This window comes from Diachasma alloeum, unplaced genomic scaffold, assembly GCF_001412515.2.
Source record: "Diachasma alloeum isolate Michigan unplaced genomic scaffold, Dall2.0 Dall_scaffold_00438, whole genome shotgun sequence".
In the NCBI taxonomy this organism is placed as follows: Eukaryota; Metazoa; Arthropoda; class Insecta; order Hymenoptera; family Braconidae; genus Diachasma; species Diachasma alloeum.
The window spans coordinates 185590-205701 of NW_021680577.1; the positions used below are offsets into that span (position 1 = coordinate 185590).

Below are 20112 nucleotides of genomic sequence, written 5' to 3' on the forward strand. Positions count from 1 at the left end.
GGGGGGCCCCCCCCCCCCCCCCCCCCCCCCCCCCACCGAGGCCTGCGGCCCCTGGACCCCGCTTCTGCGCCCCCTCCCCTTCCCCTCCCCCTCACCTTCAACGGGACTTCATGACAAAAAATAGTATGTGTCATACGGACCGTGACGTCGGTTTGCGATTCGTGTGAGTTAGCAGCACTCGGCAGTCGGTAAGACAGGACTCATCGCAAACCTCCCTCTACGGTCCTAATGACACAATATACTATTACAATATTGAGTTTTTTATTCTCTCGTTGGATTTCCAAGGGTTCAACGAATCTCTGAAAAAATTGAGGATTAAAAAAAAAAAATTTTCGTACCTATGGTAGCGGTTCAAAGTTTGCCGACTTTGCGGACCTTGAAAATCGGGTTGTTTTTCGGCTTCTCACAGCGATTATAAATAAACTAATCAAATTAAAAACTTGAAACTTCGTATTGGGCGAGTGAAATACTTATATTACACAGTGCAATTGGTCTCATATTTTTACGATTTTTTTTTCATCGAATTATAGACGTTAGTTCCCAGGGGTAGCGTACTCTCGGACCAACTTGTGCGTCCATGTTTGTGCCACACTTGGTTCGTTTTTCCATGCAATGAAAGATAGAAATGAGCATATTTTTTGTTTTGAAGCATTAGAAAGAGAACGATTGCATCTTTGTCGTTAAGTTTTCAAAAGAACAAAATTAATAGATGTGGATTTTTTTATACAATTCGTTCTGAGTGATTTTCCAAGTTTTTTTCTTGGATTTTATAATATTATGATTGTTCGCGATTGCGAATATAACCGCGCTAGCACTTGAAGGCAATCACGGGAGCCCCGAAATCTACGGTCATCGCCCGATCAGCTGGGCGGAGTGCCGAATTGGGCACCTTTTGGACACTGAGACTGTTAATCGTAGCTCCGTGAATGATAATCATATTTGCGCTGATTCAATACCTAAAGTGTATATAACTTGAGTTGTGCAATTAAATATTGTTTTCTTTCATTGGTGTTAAATTAGTTCTCTCAATCCGGGCACTTCGTGATTAACAATCCGCGGTAAAATTAAATAACAATTCAGATTCTAAAGGCAATCGTGAACATGATAAAGATACAGCATAAAAACTCAGGAAATTTATCCAGTAGAGGTTTCGATCTAGATTCAATAGAATTTCTTAGAGAGAGTGCAGGCTGGTTCCATTGAATTTTTTCATACGTGTGAAATAGTAGGAAGAAAATAATGAAAATGGATTATATTTACGTTTATAAGTAAAACTGCATCAACTGTTCCATAATGTCCGTTTTGAAGGGAGAAATTCTCGAGAAGATCTCTGTTCCTCCACAGACTGGCTTGTCTTTCGATCATCACACATGATAATTTCCAAAAAAGCTCGTCATTTTCATCTGAAAAACACAATGAAAAAATTGTTTACTGTAATCAACTTTTCATTCTGAAATTGAAAATACAAAGAAAAATGATACAGACGCACTTATTAAGGTGTTTCGATGGAAGAGTGAAAATAATGAAAAAAAAATTGGAAAATTTATGGTAGAAGTTTCTAAGTATGCTGCATCATTGAGAATTCTTGCACATTTTCTTCAAATCCTAGTTTCAAAATAGTATATTTCGCCATTGCGGCCGTGAGGCAGCGCTTCACGGATGCTCCGCTCCGCGTCCGTGAATCTCTGTCATGACGGCCGCGTCATAACAAAAAATATTGTTTGTCATACGACCAAAAAAAACTTTTCTGACGAATATGATTGCCGAATATGATTAAGTTTTTTTCGGCCTAATGACGAAATAGTATATATATGGAAAAAAAATTTACCACTGAAGAATTTGAAAATGCCACGTGTTTTTTTTGTGAATAACTTCGTGTCACATATTGACCAATCAGAATTAAGGATTAGCGGTCAGGCAGTTTCGAGATATTTCGATATAAAATAACTTCACGTTTCTTTCATCTTTAGTAAATAGGAACGTGCAAGATAGTTGCGGAATTCTTCAAAAGAATCGCTCAAAAACGAGTAGAATTTTTCTATTCAGATAAATTAAATTATTGTGTTCCAATTCTTCTCTGTTGGTAATTCTCATACTACTCCAGTGAAACGTGGCTTGTAATAGGTGGTCATGCAATACTGTTTGCAAACAAAGAAGCCCCGGGGTGAATACTCAATGTTCACATGTACCCATATCTGTGGACCAAGACGATTCTTTGGTTTATATCTGTTAATTAATGAATCTCTAACCAGGAGGTAAAATTGGATAACGAGCGTTTGGCCATATTTGGTTGATCCTCACTTTCCACAATGAGTCGTCCTTCAGAATCTCATGAAATTGTTTACACACAAGTCCAAGATTGTGTACAAGAGTCGAGGCGTCGAGGAACGAGCATATGTGGAGGAAAACCTGAAAGAAATTGCGCGATAATTACCGAAATTAAATTAAAAGAGTAGATGATTGTATTTTTCTGGCAGCATTATGATAATTTTCAAAATTTGATTGTTCAATATTTTTTATCGGTCTATCAAGGGAAAGGATATAAAAATCGAATAGCACATGTGCAAAATTTAGTAGCGTTAGGAAATTCTAATGAAATTGTTCCACAAATACTACGAGTTTTTGTCTATCTATATTGAAAATTTGGTAGCGCCTGCGCGATTTTCTATTGATGCTGAATTGAAAATTTCCATATATTTTGTTTTTTTTAAGACTTCGATGGCTCCTAAAGGAAACTACGTAACTCAGAAAACATTTTCAAAACGACTTATCTCAAGATTTCGTTCTAAACTTAAGTATCTCATGAGTATTGACTGAAGCTTTGTATCTTAGAGGAGATGACAGAAAGCAACTATCATGTAATGGTAGAGAGCTCTAATTAATTTATATTTAGTTTCGTTAGTAACTTGTGAATAAAATTCAGAGCTGCCAATCCTTTGTCCCCAAATTGTTGAAGTTTTTCTTGTTGCTTGAGGAAATCATTCATGGTTTCTATGAATCAAGCCTGTCAATCTTTTAGGGATCAGGATTACCTGATACCTACTGTCGGTGTCAAAAGTAGAGACCACTCGAAATAAACGTCTATAACTCAGTGAAAAAAAATCGTAAAAATATGAGACCAAATACACTGTGTAATATAAGTATTTCGCTTGCCCAATACGGAGTTTCAAGTTTTTAATTTGATTAGTTTATTGATAATCGCTGTGAGAAGCCGAAAAACCCCCCGATTTTCAGGGTCCGTAAAAGTCGGCAAACTTTGAACCGCTAGCAAACGTACGAACATTTTTTTTTAAAAATCGTTAATTTTTTCAGAGATTTGTATAACCCCTGAGAAGCCAACCAGGGAAGAAAAAGATCGAAATTGCGATAATTATTCATTTTATTCATAGAAATGTCGACTGCGGCTAATTCGTTGTAGAATTGCCGAGCCGACCTGAAAAAAAAACAATGCATTTTGAGTTCAATGTAAAACACATTCGGTCAATAGTTTTTCAATAAACAATCTCCGTTGATTTTTAAAAAAATCAAGAAAATTTGTCAAAAAAAGTGCTGTTAAAACGATCATAACTCGTTATGGGGTTTATGGGCCCGCTCACCGCCAGTCCCTCAAAATTAAAAACGCATGTGCGCCCGGCTACCTTTTTCAGGGGCGTCGATACCAGTTTCAGCCGTTTGGGCCCTTTGGGGCGCCAATATACTGTACATTGCTACTTTCCCATTAAAACAAAAATACGAACACGAATATTTTTCTTTTTAATAATTGTATCATTAATTATACGTACTAATGGGTTTCATCAATATTAATCATTTGAAACATGTGGCTACAATTAATTATTATTTGTTATGTTTAAATATAAACTCATCCACTGTTCTTAGCATTACCCAGGGCCAACGACGGGGATGTGGCAGTGGTCATGACCCCAAAAATAAATTATTTCCTATATTCGGTCCCAAAATTTTGGAACGAATACTGGAATATCATTCAATTCTTATTCAAAAATTTGCTGTCGTAATGAATTTGAAGTTCATTTTGCAGAANTAACGAGTTATGATCGTTTTAACAGCACTTTTTTTGACAAATTTTCTTGATTTTTTTAAAAATCAACGGAGATTGTTTATTGAAAAACTATTGACCGGAAGTGTTTTACATTGAACTCCAAATGCATTGTTTTTTTTTCAGGTCGGCTCGGCAATTCTACAACGAAATAGCCGCAGTCGACATTTCTATAAATAAAATGAATAATTATCGCAATTTCGATCTTTTTCTTCCCTGGTTGGCTTCTCAGGGGTTATACAAATCACTGAAAAAAATTGACGATTTAAAAAAAAAAATTTCGTACGTTTGCTAGCGGTTCAAAGTTTGCCGACTTTTACGGACCCTGAAAATCGGGGGGGTTTTCGGCTTCTCAGAGCGATTATAAATAAACCAATCAAATTAAAAACTTGAAACTCCGTATTGGGCAAGCGAAATACTTATATTACACAGTGTATTTGGTCTCATATTTTTAAGATTTTTTTTCACTGAGTTATAGACGTTTATTTCGAGTGGTCTCTACTTTTGACACCGACAGTAGTTACCACTCATATAGAATGCTACTGCCGAAAAACTAATAGCAATAATTGGAAAAATTCAAGTAGATATTGATGAATACAGTGGCAAAGAAGCAATCAGATAAAATGAATGAGTAGTTTCAAAATTATTTACCAACCCCTTCATTACCCAACTACATGAAAAATTAATGTTAAAAGAAATGAGATGACAGCAATTGATAGTCCAACTAAGGTAAATGTACCTATGCTCGTTCTGATGTCGCGAGATATCAAATTTTAATCATTTTGACAGTCATAAGAATGTTTTAAGAGTGAAATACAATTGGAGTTATTATGTTAGTTAATAAGGAAAGTTATTGACATCAATGAACAGTGATTTAGTGAAGAATAAGAGAGAAAACTCCCATTCACATCAACTGGTGCTACGACAGTGAATTCTTAAGCTGCAAGTTAAGAAACTCACAATTCTAAAATGTTGATATCTCCGTTATAATCGTAAACAAGTGGATAATGGCATTTTCTGTATATGGGTATAGTTTATGTTGCTAACAAATTAGCAATATGCTTCTGAATGGATTCTCTATTTTTGAAATTTATTACTCTTTTTTTTCATTGTTTTGAATACTAATGAGACCCATATGACCCCGTGTGACCCCCATATAATGCCATATTAGTCCAATATGACCTCATGCAGCCCCTATATGAACCTCATATGAACCCATATCACTTCATATAACCCCATATGAGCCCATATGAGCCGATTATGATACCATGTGACCTGATAACCAAATGATCTCATATGATCCCGTACAACTTTTAAATGATCCCATATGACCCATATATGGCCGCCATATGACCTAAAGCGTCATATTGCTACTATGCAGCTTAATAGATAGTTATGCTGTTTTCATCATCTTTGCACTTCATCGAGAAAGCATCAAAACAATCTCTTTGAGCCATGATTTCATTGATATGACTGTTAATTTTTCCAGTTTATCATGACAAAAATGAAAAAAAAAATCTCACAAACTATATGCTGTAGCTTAACAGTGATAGATGCGATCCGCATCAAGAGGCTATCAATACAATTTTTTAAAGCCATGATTCATTTCATTCTGATAACAATTCTTGGACTGAGCGTCGAAAAATCGATTTTTGAAAAAGTACCAATATATCACAAACTCTATGAATAATTGAATTCATTTAATTGGTGTTGATGAATAGAGCCCATTAACGTCTATATCCACGGAAAAATTCATGAAATTTCATCAAGCTCCTATAAAGAAAATTGAAAAAACAAAAATTGAAAAAAAGTACATACACACATACATATACATATGCATACAGACACCATCTAAAAATCGCATATTTGGACTTTTTAGACCATATTTAGTTACTCTGACACAAAAATTTGGAAACTTAATTTTGAACGCATACAAAGCTTCCATTTGGAAGCAAAAGGGATTAGAAATCCCTTGACCGAGATTTCGGATGGTTAAAAAAGCAGTAAAAATGCATAAATTATAGTCATAGCTTAATATTTCACAGAAATTTCGGCAATAAAAAAAATAGATACAATGGAAATGGCATTGATCCTTTGCTCGACGTGCAAACAGCTGTTAACTGGTAACAGACTAAACGGATGAAAAAATCATTTTCAAGATTGGACTGTCCCATTGAAATATAATTTTGCGCCTCGAGATATGTTTTAATGTTGTTTTATCATAAAATAGGATGCTCACAATGTTATTAGTTGGATATACCCTTTCCATATCACTCAAATTACGAGACGAGGATAGGGACATGTGTCAAACGTGCATGGGGACAAGCGAGCAAGCGTAGGGATACGGGACTTTCCACATTTATGGATGGTTATTTATTAAAATGTGGTAGTTATCATGATTAATATAAGTGAATTCTAACCCGGAAGGTTTTACCGTATGATGTTTAATTTAAAACATCACATTTTCACACTCATTTTTATAGTGTTCCACTTAGCTAGACGAGCGTAGGATCATTTACCTTAAAGTAGCTCTACCCTTCGGCCGGGCTACGCTGTACTTTTGGATATTTTCAGTTTTAAAATTTTTCAACTAAATTGCACGGAAAAAATTTGAAAAAATTCATACCCAGTCAGTATTATCTAAATTAAATTTCGCAAAATATTGATATTTTGTCAAACATCTCCCTCTTATAAATGAATAATAAAACTTGTTTGCAGAACGGTGGATTATTTTTTATGAGGTGTCAAAAAAATTCTTGATTTTTTCACATCTAATGAAAAAAAAAATCAGATTTTAATCTTTGATTACAATGGAAATGTTGATTTTCACATAAGACACTGGGTTAAATCCTGATTTTTAAAAATTTCTTCTTTGAAAAACCAAAACGATAATTAAATTGAGCAAAAAATTAGAATTCCGCATCTAATCGAGTTTTCTGCAATTTTTTTGCAATTTTCAATAATCTTTGAATTTACCGTAAGGGTAGAGCTACTTTAAATCTTCTTTTCCCTTAGGAACCTAATTTCAGGCTACAGGTTTCCATGGTTTCCATTCTCGAAATGTTAATTTCTCAATGAAAATAATTGAAATACAATTTTTCAAAGGATAAAGAAATTTTTGTCTGAGTATACCAATTGTTAAATTGATTGAATATTCGTAAAGCCATAAGAGGTTTGGTTTTCTGACAACTGACAACCGATATGAAATATTCTCCAAGCAAAGAAGTATAAAAACTTGGAAAATCCCACCAGAATGAGTTATACAGCACAATCATCTATTAATTTTCTTCTTTTGAAAAATTTACAACAAAGATGCAGTAATTCTCTTTTTAATGCTTCTAAAAATTATTCTGATTTCTAGCCTACATTGGAATGAAGGATGGCCAAGTGCTTTGGCGATTTTTTCTCCTGTAAAATGCTTTTCTACTTTTGTAGTCGAACCTCAGACATTTGATTTGAACCGCATTTGACCCCAAGTTTTTGAACATTTTACAATGATTTTATTATTTAAACTTTGCAGGTCTACAAAATATGAAAAAAAGAGAAAGTTTGAACAATTTCAATTATTTATTTATAAAGAACCAATATTTGAAAAAATAATTCAGTGGAAAATGTAATTTTAATGATGCTAAATATTCATGATTTTTGTCAAATTTTTCTCACGCAATTTAATTGACAAATTCCATGATTGAAAATGGTTGAATCTATGGTGTGTTCTGTAGCAAATTGTAAAAGGTACTTGAATATCCTCAATGCCCCTGAGATAGTGTCAAAAAATGTTCGTCAAAATTGGCAAAAAAAAATCATGCGTTCATTCGCCTCCAACACAAGAAAAAAGTAATAGACACCATATAAGGTCATTTAAATATCCCCTATCAGCTGATGCATTTGTTTTGATCTGAATGGCTCCAAAAATCCGTCTAAAAGCCTCAGGAGAGCCTCGAGAAAAACGAATTATGAAACTATTTAGAGTACTCTTACCTCCACTGGAAGATCCAGAAGTGAAATATGTGGCTCCAGCTCCTCTGGAAAATCCTCACTTGTCGTGACATCGAATTCTCGATCGCCCATCGCCAAGGGGAGTTGTCTTTTGAGGCTAACACTTCGCTTCTCATTCGTAAAAACTCACTCACTGGTCTTTGGAAAAAACAAAGGAGCTATTTAAAACATTAGTTCGGTTTCTTAAAGTATTTTTTATAACGAAATTCGGTTTGACTTGAATTATTGTTGGGGTTGACGTTTATAACGACACAACTACAGCTGCGGACTGTCCTAATACTGTCCAACAGTTGTGTTTGGCCGCAACACTCAGAGACTGCAACACTGATATATTCACGAAGTCCGGAGATTACCGATGGTTCACGATGATTCCACGAGGTTAATTTCGAATTGGAGAATGTAAAAAATTTCCGTTCTTCTTTTCAAACTGAATGGTTTTCATTTAAAAAAAATGTCTGTTGATCATTTTTTTTAATTTCACAAAGAAAAATAGGTGGACAATTGCATTTTTTAAAATAAATGAGTAGAGTAATTGTTGATAATAAATTAGCAATTTGCTTTCGCATGGGTTATCTTTTTTTCAATTATTCTTTTTTTTTCATTTTTCTATTTTCTTCTTCTATTTTTTCATGCCACAGTAGGGTGAACAGGCCAATTGCTGGACGATTGCTGGAATCACCTAAATGGGGATATGATGGCATCCATACCTTCAAGAATGTTTTAATTAGCAGAAAGAAATTATTTAAAGTGAAAATAACAAAACACAGAATAATTAAATTAAGAAATAGTTGAATGCAGCCGAAACTCCCAATTTCTTTTTTTTTTTTTTTTTTTTTTTGCTTTTTTTNTCTGATGAGACTATATGGCGATTGATCAAGACTTTAAAAATGGTTAGATCTCACCATTCTACCCGGCCAGGAATCGAACCTGGAACCTATCCGTTGTGAGGCAACGGCCTTAACCACTACGCCAGGCCACCGGGCTTCCCAATTTCTGGACGACTGGGCCATATTTTTTTTTATTTATCAAACGTCGATCAATGGAAAAAGTAATTGATCATGTGATTACACAAGAGTAATATTGTTGAAAGGTGAAATAATCAGTAGTAATACCACGAGACCTGCAAAATTATCGGATATTTCCCGATTGTTTTGTTGCGTAGCAACGAGAGGGAGAAGTTTTGCAGATTAAAATCCCGGGGGCGCTGCGCGAGGGATTTTTGTGCAAAACTTATCCCGATCGTTGATACGCAGGAAAACATGAGGGAAGTGTCCGATTAATTTTGAAGGTCGAGTAGTATTCGACGGATTATTTTTTGTAATCGGATCCTTCCCAAACCGACTCCGATTTTGACTTTCTTCATGACTTTCTTTCACTCCACAGGATAATATTTGACAGTTATTTGGTTACAGAAACAATTGCAGAGCTAGAGGGAAATTATCAAAAGCTACAGGGAAATTATCAAAAGCTAGGGGGAAATAACCGCTGTAATTTTAATTGGGAAGTACTTCATGTTATTGAATACTGAACTCTGATTGGCTCAGGGAAGACCAGATCCGATTACTAAAAATAATCAGTGCAATTTTCAATTTATTTATGGAATATTTCATGCAAGTTGAAATCGTCCAGAAACTACCCCCATCCAGAAATTGACCTGTTTATCCTTCTATCATTAATTGGAATGTCATCAAAATTTTACGTATTATTCCTTCTGTCAAATAATTCGATATTTAGACCTTCTGAAAACTCGAATTCGTTTTCAGTCCCGGCTTAATCAAAGTTCAATTAAGGATATCCAAGTATATTTTACAGTTCGGTAGAGACTACACCATAGATTCAACCATTTTCAATGTTTAATAAATTAATTAATTTTCAATTTTTCATAAATAAATAATTGAAATTGTTTAAAATTTCGGAAACCTTATTTTTTAGATATGAAATAAATTTTTGGTAAAATTTTGAATGTGAATAAATTTGTTACGATTTTGAACAAATGATTTTTATGGTGGAAAATTGTTTATAAATTATTTGTAGAAAATGCTCGTAATTTTCGAAAATTGCAATTTTATCAATCTGCCTCCAAAAGTTAACCGTCTTAATAATTTTCATATTTTTAAAATGCTTCCTAACGGCTCGATATCCAGATTCAAATTCAGACTTGCAAAGTTTAAATAATAAAATCATCGTGAAATGCCCAGAGACTTAGGGTCAAATGGGGCTCAAATGAAAGCTCTTATATTCAACTACAAAAAAAGAAAAGAATTTCACTGGAGAAAAAAAAACCAAAATACTTTGATATCCTTAAGTTTTAATCAGTGTATCGGCAGGATTTATGGCTGTTCTCGCCTTTTTTCAACTCGATTAAGAACGCATTTAAGTATACTTTTCAAGGCCTGATTTAACTACTATTGCTGATGATTCTCTTAGTAATGATGAAAAAATTGATTTTCTCTTTCAAATCATGATAAACAATGTGCTGTAACTCAACAACAAAATCTGCGATTCCCATCATATTCCGATAGAATCAAAAGGGTATTATTATCAATATTTTTACCCATGGCTACACTGATAGAAAAAAATAATTTTATCAAGAGAATTTTATTTGAACCAACTATCATTTGGTTGTTAATTTTGAAATAAACATGATTTCGCAGTGAATATCAGTTATCTCTTCTTGAGATACATTTGATCGGGAGAAATCGAAATTCTCTAAAATTGAAGTTCCTTTTATTTGTTGCAATAAGGAGAGTATTTGATTTCTTTCTAGCCAAAAGAATCTTTCGATTGATCCCTTGTAAGAAAATTTCGAGATTGAGATTTGAGATTGGGTTTGGAGACTAGAGAGACAATCGGTTTGAGAACGATAGTCGGAAAAGTAAAAATGAGAAGGAACAGTATCCGTAAAAACCAAAAGGTATAAGGAAAAAAATTATTTCTCAACCGTATTTCCGTGTTTTCCCCTTCAATACCATGAGAAATTCCTTTAGTTTTAATTTTTTGGAAAATGTCCTTTTCCACCGATTTCATTTTGTCGGTCAGTGTAATTAATGCAGGACAAATATGACAATAATGAGCGTCAATCAAGATAGGCGATAGTATATTTAATTGTTATTATTTTCGGTGTATCTATCACATGCCTTCTTTCGAGAAATTTTTGGTGGAACCTTTAGTATCAGGGATGGCTATCAATCTTCCGATTCTTCAATATTGAAAGAATTTCCGACTTAAATTGATCAAGGTTTAAATATACTAATAGAAATTAAAAAATAGTAAAATAGTTGGCAATCTACATTTCCAATTGATGATGAATTAAATATTTGAAAAGATTTGACTCATTTTTTCCACTTGGCCCTCATGATCCTTTGAGACTTAAAACTGTTTCGCCATTTCACTTGGTTTTCTGGTTCGACCGTTATACGCCCGCTCCACCCTTATTTTGAATCCCGGAGATTTCATGTAATGAAAAACCTGATGACAAAATTGTCATGCGTCATCCATCTTGGGGAATAAATATTATATTAATTTACATGAAATAGTTACTAATAAAGGGGTCCGAAAGAAGAACAAAAAGAATTGTGTGGGTTTTTAATTCGCATTCGCCGCGGGTCAGTTGGAGGACATAGCTACGCGCTAAACTTCCATTTGTGATTTATATTTTAGAAACCGCCCAGTAAACATTGAGCTCACAATTTGTTGGCAATTTGCTTGCTAATTTTCCGCAGTTTAGGAATAAAAATGTCAACATAATGACGACAAAACTTTCCGATAACTGGTCTATTATGCATCAGCAAGTTATCATGAGAATTATCCGTAAATTTGCCGATAAGTTTGCCATCGAAAAGCAGACAAAATAAAGCCAAATTTTTGTACAAAATTTGATGACAAATCTTCAACAAACGAAGGGATTGTTTTGCTTTCAAATATTGTCATTATTTGTCTTCTAATTTGCTGGTATAGTTGAAGGGTGGGGCAAAGTTGATGTCGGGCTTAAATTTGTTAAATGGTGATTTATTTGAGGGTTACGATCCCGTGGTTATCTACCGATTATCTACCGAGCAACAATGCAAAAATGCCATTGTTCCACTTTGGCCCACCCCCCTCAATATCTTATTATGAACAAAATTTGTCAATATTGTGATTAAAGCAAATTCAAGTAGTGAATAAAAGTGGCTATATCTTTTCTGAACTTCAAAGTCTATTGATAATTTTGAGGAGATGTCAAGGAATTGGATCAAAATAAAAATCTTTCAAAACCCTCACCATCGTCAATCATATAGCCAATTTTTTCTGTGGTTGTGTATGAAATAAGATGACTTCTCAAATATTTTCACATTTTTGCCGCGTCTTGTCAGCAGTTGTATTGTGTTCTAAGTTATCTTCACACACCTGTAACATGCATAAAAATCAAACAATTCAATTTTTTTTTCTTTTCAAAATGTGCATCTTCTGACACAATTTTCAAAGAGGAATTTTTTAATAAAATTTTCAGTGAATATATAGGACCAGAAAACAATTTTCCACCAAAGACCAAAGTTAAGATCTCATTAGGTGGCTCCCATTTTCAATTTGAATATACGAATTCATGATGAAAAATTAAAAAGATATCAAAACTTCGTCTGCATTTGAACGTGGATGCATAATGTAAATTTGTCGCTTGAAAAATCAATGCACCTTATTCAGATCTCAAACAATTGAATGATTTTTTATGTGTTCCAATGGGATCTTCACTTTGGCCTTTGGTGAAAATATTTATTTTGGAGCCAATATATCCACTGAAATTTTTATAAACAAATAGAATAGGTACAACCGCGAAAACAAGTATTTTTAAATTTTTTTTGACGTTTTTGAAAGGAAAGCGATGGAAGAACGAAGAAAAGAAAATTGACCATTTCCGTATGAAAAGTAGGTCAGAAGACACACATTTTGAAAAAATGAAAATAAATTGGTTGATTTTTACGGAAGATGTAGGTGTTCGAAGACAAAACTTGGAATAAAATATATAATAACTGCTCGCAGAATGCGTCAAAAAAATCAGGAAAAATTTGAGAAGTCATCATATTTCACATACAACCCCCAAAAAAATAGGCTTTATGATTGACGATGGGGAGGGTTTTGACCACGTTGAGATCACATGGCATTGCCCATATATTATTGATGTAGAAATATGAGAATCTATTGTTCCTTTCAGTCAAATACCTATTCATTACGGATTTGTAGAATTTGAAGAATTTGAAATCTATTTCTCATTAATTTTTCCAACATCCTTTTTTCCATAATCATTCCACAAGATGAGAAATTAGATTTAATTATTCCATATTTCATATTTATTCACTTATATGGGTAATTCCACCAATTACCATCTGACCATTTTGCGCCAAGTCTGGGATTTTGACAAAATCATGGCAAAAAACTATCTTTTATGAAAAATAAAAAAAAATCTTAATTATTTTTTCAATCCAAATTTCAGTCAACAGGATTAGACCATTAGACGTCACATGGTACAAAGAACATGGTTTTCAACTGATAATTGTTTGATAATTTTCTCTGGTAGTTGCTATGTAAAAAAGAAAAGATCTTTCAGTGGAGTGAACCCCTCGTCGAAACTAACAGATCAATTTTGTCTCATGGTGCAATCCTGTTGACCGAAATTTGGATTGAAAAAATAATCCCCCGAATACCACTCGAACTTCAAAATTAATCAGGTATTTGCCTCAATGTTCCCTGCATACAAACAAAGTCGTCAAGTATTTCAGAAAAATCACTCGCGCTTCGCGCTCGTTATTTTTTAACTGAAAAAACTTGACTCCTTCGTTTGTTTGCAACGAACCTATCGGGAAATACCCAATAATTTTGAAGCTCTTGTGGTATAATAAGTGATAAATTTTGGGGAACCGGGTCACAAGCGCGATTTTCCACTTTTTTGTACAGAAAAACTTCATTTTTGCCGTGAAAAACCCATCGGAATAAAAAAAAATCATTTTTTTCTGGAAATTCAGAATTTTTCCGACGAATTACCCATGGAATACCAGTTATAATTATAATGGAATTACCAGTTATAATACCCCGGTGCTTGAAAATTATCGAGTATTTCCCGAAAGTTTCGTTGCTTAGCAACATGTGTATGAAGTTTGGCAGTATCAAAATCCCGAGAGCTTGCGTGAAGTATTTTGTGCCAAACTGCATGCACATGTTGCTAAGCAACGAAACTTTCGGGAAATACTTACGGGCAGTATCAAAATCCCGAGCGCTTGCGCGAGGTATTTTGTGCCAAACTGCATGCACATGTGGCTAAGCTGGGGAATTTGAGGGAAATACTCGATTAATTTTCAAGCATGAGGGGTATTCGGCGGGTTATTCCCCCCCCATTCAAGTCTCGATCAATGGGAGCTGGGATTTGACATTTTCGTGGCAAAATGAACATTTTTTTCTCCAAATCGTCTTTTTTTTCTCCATCATTTTCACAAATGTCACTACTCTTTGATGTTTCTTCAACTGTCTCGGGTTAAATTCCTACGGAAAACTTTTGTTTATTGCTTAGCAACAGGCGTGGTATTACATAAAAATTATCGATATCATACGCACCACGTGATGTCAAATCCCATGCTCCTATTGGTCAAGATTTGAATGGTGGGGAATAACCCATATAATTTGTAATTGATCTTTTAGTGTCAAGAAAACCTTTTTCAGAATCATATTTCAACACATCTGACATTTTTACAGATATAATTTTGTGATTCGTAGTTTATCTCTTCAATCCATTTTTTTTTCAATGTCAGGAAATATTTCTATCAGATCCAAGTTATTCAATACATGTAAATTGTAGAATACGTGGCAATCTCATTGTCAATCAAGTCATAGTCAAGAAGAACATCGAAAACATATTCCAGTATACTCACAACTCGGTGATGGGCAAGCTTAATACTTACTGAGTACTAAGTACTGTAGTACATCAAGTGCCTAGTACTTAGTAGCTGTCTAATCACTAAATACCCAGTACCTGGGTACTTAGTACTTAAACCCGTCTAAGTACTAAGTACTCAAGGTACTTAATACTTTTGGGCAGGTTTAAGTACCAAGTACATCAAGCAGTCTAGGGATCCGAAAGTAAACATTTGCTCAACAGGGTGTCTCAAAATATTCGGCGAAGTCATTAAGGGGTGAAAAAGAATGACATGATGAGTCGAAAGGTCCTCTTCGATTTTTTGCTCCGAGCATTAATTCAAGAGTTATCAACTAATTAGACTGTTGATAATTTTGCGATTGAATCACCATTTCAGTAGCGAAGAAAGTTTCCGCCCCAAAGATTGAGATAAAGTGCAGAATTTATTTGAATTTTCTACACAACTGGAGGATTTTCTCTAATTCTTTAAAAACCAAGAAGTTTCCTCAAATTTACTGTAAAACCAGAGAATTTTATCGATTTTTTCAAAAAACTGGAGAATTTTTCTCGAATGTCCTCGAAAACCTCGACACCTCGAAAGCTCCGTTTAAAAATGCGAACACAAAATAAAGACACAAAAACTTTAATATCTCGGAAACAAGATGCAACGAAGTAGACTCTTTTCATGTGGACGTCCACATTAATAGACGACAATTGCAATAGAATTGTTTATTCCGGCTTTTTATTAATAAGTTATAATATTAATCGAAACATTACAAATCTGTCCCACAACACACCCTCTTGGAAGAATCCATATCTTTCCTTTCATTTGGGATGAATAGAATACTAATTAGTCCACTAATTGACTCTCTAACTGCCGACAACTTAACAGTAAATTGATGTCGAATCAATTGATAATATTATTAGAAATTTAAAGTCAACTTTTATGCAACTAATTGACATTGAATGGTGTGATAATATTGAAATAGAAATCGTCAACATTATCCCTTATTTTGTCGATAAATTGACGGCAAATTTCATCTGAAGAGTTGCGCACATTCAAGTTCGACAATTTACCGTCAATTTTTGCTACTAATTTGCAGTAAGTATTTCCGATAACCTGATGATAACTTTTCTGGGTTATCATCTCCATTTGGGATTAAATTGTCGTCATATTGACAGCAATCCGTCAGCCATTTTGAGGATAATAGTATCCAAGAATTGCTGGTAAATTTTAACTCATCGGACAATTTTGTTTACTGGGCGGCAATATATATATTCGTTTAGAGTATTTGATCCCTGTGGCTTGATTCATCCGTTGGAACCCACCAGATTACCTTTTATGAGTTTTCCGATAGTTTTCTATAATATATAATTTATTTTACCTGAAAAACATAAAATAAGCAGCCGGAGTGGGGCTGCGAAGGCCCCCCGGCTCTCCCACTCCTTTTTACCGACGATCGATACTCATTTCAGCTTGGGGTCATCCAGCCCCCTGACACTCGACCATAAAGAATAGAGATTTTTCATGCACTCGACCCAGAGATTATAAGGGAGATTGCTAGCGCCTATGGAAACGCTTCAACCGCAAAATTTCGTAGCGGTGGCGAGATTATAAGGGAGATTGCTAGCGCCTATGGAAACGCTTCAACCGCAAAATTTCGTAGCGAGTAAGTACCTGTAAATAATGATGATGATATGATTTTGTGTGGCACTGACTAAGTTGTCTTGCGGCCGTTATCCCTCTATTGGGCATTTCAGGAACTTTGGAGTCGGTGACGAGGTTTGGTGTGGGAGATTTGAATTGTGAGGAGTGCAGGGATTTTAAACTAGTTTATTTATGGATTTAAGGTAGTTGGTTATAAGGTAGGATTCTTTGGAGGTGGGAGCGGATAGTAGTTTTATATGATTGAAGGAATTTATGTGGAGTTTTTTCAGAGCTTTGACGAGTACTGTGCGTTCCCCAGCATACAAGGGACAGTACCAGAGCACGTGAGCGAAGGATTCGATTTGATTACATGAGCAGAGGGGGGAGTTGACAATATTTTTTCTATGCAGACTTTGGTTTAAGTTGTAGTGATTCGATCTTAGTCTGGAGATGGTAGATATTTGGGGTCTTTCAATGTCAAGATTTTGAAACCAGGGTGGGTGCCAACCGGTGTAGTATTTTTGGAAATATTCTTTTCCTTTATTTAAGTTAGAGGCTTGTAATCGAAGGAGATTGGAGGCTCGGGTTTTCATTCGGCTCGTGATAGATGCTTTAAAGTCAGAGTGAGGGATGGGGGTGTTGTTGTTTTCACCATTNACCGGTGTAGTATTTTTGGAAATATTCTGTTCGTTTATTTAAGTTAGAGGCTTGTAATCGAAGGAGATTGGAGGCTCGGGTTTTCATTCGGCTCGTGATAGATGCTTTAAAGTCAGAGTGAGGGATGGGGGTGTTGTTGTTTTCACCATTNTAGATATTTGGGGTCTTTCAATGTCAAGATTTTGAAACCAGGGTGGGTGCCAACCGGTGTAGTATTTTTGGAAATATTCTTTTCCTTTATTTAAGTTAGAGGCTTGTAATCGAAGGAGATTGGAGGCTCGGGTTTTCATTCGGCTCGTGATAGATGCTTTAAAGTCAGAGTGAGGGATGGGGGTGTTATTGTTTTCACCATTCTTTATTGGGACCTTGGCGAGCGAGTCAACTGATTCGTTTCCAGAGATGCCTATGTGGGAGGGGATCCAAACAAATGAAACTTCTATATCACTGAGGGATAGAAGCGACCAGAGTTCGAGGATCTGATAGATGATATGCGAGGTGGATTTGAGAGAGAAGTTAGTGAGTGCTGCGAGGATGCTCAGGGAGTCTGTTAATATTAGGACTTTTTGTAAGTTGCGCTGGCGGACTTCTTCTAGGGCAGTGAGAATTGCGAGGGCTTCGGCGGTGAAAATTGAGGCGTATGATGAGATTTGTCGCTTTATTTCGACGTTCAGCGTTGGGATGTATACTGCGAAACCAACGAATAAGCCGTCATGGGTTTTGGATCCATCTGTGAAGATTTGAGTGTGGAGGTCGAGATTTTCGGTGCGGAGTTCGTCTAGTAGCGTGGTGTCGGCATTGTTATTCTGCTTGATTTTTTTCCCTAGGGAGGTGTTGATTGGAGGTGTGGTGTTGATGAGGCTAAAGGGGAATTGGTATGGGACTAGATGAGTGTGAGAGTGAATTTTGGGTCGGTGTTTAAGGAGTCTTTTGTATGATTGGTATACAGGGAGATTGGTTCGAATATTGTGGACATTTGTGTTCTTTTTCTCTAAGATGTTGTGGAGGGTCGAGAGTTTTTCAAGGAGAGGGTGTTGAGAGATGGAGAACGTGCGCATTATATAGCGGTCAGATAATTGAGAGATTCTGTGTGAAAGAGGGGGCTCTGATGCCTCTGCCAGCATGACATTTGTGGGGGTGGAGTTGCGGTAGCCGATTGCGAGCCTTATTGCAGAGTATTGAAGTTTATTCAGTTTTTCAAACTCGCTGCAGTTGGAGTAACGTAAGATATGGCTTCCGTACTCAATGCAGCTGCGGAGGAGTCCACGGTAGAAGATGAGGAGAATTCGAGGGTCAGCACCGTAGTGAGTGTTTCTTAGGGATTTCATCAGAGAAATAATTCTGGCTCCCTTCTGGGTCACAGACTTAATATGGTTGGAGAAGGTTAGCCTATAATCGAGGGTGATTCCAAGAAATTTGGTGGATTCCTCAGCAACGACTGGGGAGTTATTGATGCTTATGGAGTGTTCAGGGGGGTTAAAGTGTTTTTTGGAGAAGATTATGAGGTGGAATTTTTCAGGGGAGATTTCAAGGCGTTTTCCATTTAGAAATTCCGAGATTCTATTGACTGCCTTCTCTACCGAGGATAAGGAGAGTTCGAGGTTGCGGTTGCGGGAGTAGATGGCCGATGATATGGTTGCGGGAGATCATCAGCGAATGATATGGAATCGGCGCCGAGATCATGCAGTGACGGGATGTTGGCGAGGTAAATGTTAAAGAGGATGGGGCTAAGGACAGACCCTTGACCTGTACCTATATTTGTTGGAAAGGGACCTTCGAGGTTGCCCTGAATTACGAAGTATAATTGGCGGTATGTTAAGAGAAAGTGGATGAAGTTGGCAATTTTGAGAGGGATGCCTATACGGGCTAGATCTTCATATAGTGAGCAGGGATCTACGTTATCGAAAGCCCCTTTAATGTCTACGAAGACGCAAGGGGTGAACTGGTTCAAGGCAAAGCCTGTGAGAATCTCCGTGGTGAGGATCGATAAGTTATCCGCGCAGGAGCGCATTTTTCTGAAACCAAATTGAGTGTTGGGGAAGATATTTTGGGTCTCGAGCCACCATGTGAGTCTGTTGGATACAATTTTCTCACATAGCTTGAGGAAGCAGGAGGCGAGGGCAATAGGGCGGAATTTATTGCTGGATGGTTTTGGAAGGAGATAGATCAGAAATTGTCTCCAGGAGTCTGGGAAATGGCCACTGCTGAGTAGTTCGTTAAAGATGTCGAGGAGGAGGGATTTATATTCTGGGGGTAGTTTGTTAATTATTGTGTAATCGAGTTTATCAAGTCCCGGGGAGGAGTGTTTCTTCATAGATCCGAGGGCCTTGTCAAATTCATGGGAGGAGAATTCTTTTTCTAGAAATGGGTTGGATTCAAAGCGTAAGACAGGGGGTAGGGGGGGGGTTGTAGTTTGAGGGGAGATCGGGGCAGAAATCGGCTATGAACTCTCTCATTTTCGCCGCAGACTCGTTATCTTGTTTGGGTGGTTGGTTGGAGCTATGGTTGTGTCTATTTTTAAACCATTTAATTTTGTTCCAAACTATGTTAATAGGGGTGTTTCTATTTAGCGAGGAGCAATAGTTAGCCCATCCCTTTATTTTTTCTTTTCTGATTGTGAGCTTAGTAAGAGCTGATTGTTTTTTCATGGAGATGTAGTTTTCTTCTGTGACGAATTTTCTAAATGTGGTGGTGGCTTTCCTTCTGAGGGCCACTGCTTTCGAGCAGGTCTCGTTCCACCATNCGTGACGAATTTTCTAAATCTGGTGGTGGCTTTCCTTCTGAGGGCCACTGCTTTCGAGCAGGTGTCGTTCCACCATGGAGCTGGTGGATAAACTTTTCTTGACTTTTTAAGGGTTTTGGTTTGTGGGGGGTTTG

The 20112-nt window shown here is 36.1% G+C and overlaps 1 protein-coding gene across 2 annotated transcripts in view; it reads right to left on the bottom strand.

Annotated features, from left to right (window-relative positions):
* LOC107042287 (F-box/WD repeat-containing protein 9) overlaps positions 1 to 8352 on the bottom strand; it is a 44308-nt gene extending 35956 nt beyond the window's left edge. The window contains exons 1-3 of one of the 2 annotated variants that reach the window (XM_015263283.1): positions 8036 to 8352; positions 2250 to 2409; positions 1261 to 1403 (exon numbers count right to left, since the gene is read on the bottom strand). In XM_015263283.1, the coding sequence (XP_015118769.1) occupies positions 1261 to 1403; positions 2250 to 2409; positions 8036 to 8125 (393 nt within the window). In that variant the 5' untranslated portion in view covers positions 8126 to 8352. Of the gene's footprint in view, positions 1 to 1260; positions 1404 to 2189; positions 2410 to 8035 lie in introns of those variants that run through there. The other variant, XM_015263284.1, reaches the window with a different exon arrangement.
* Positions 8353 to 20112: the final 11760 nt, after the last annotated feature.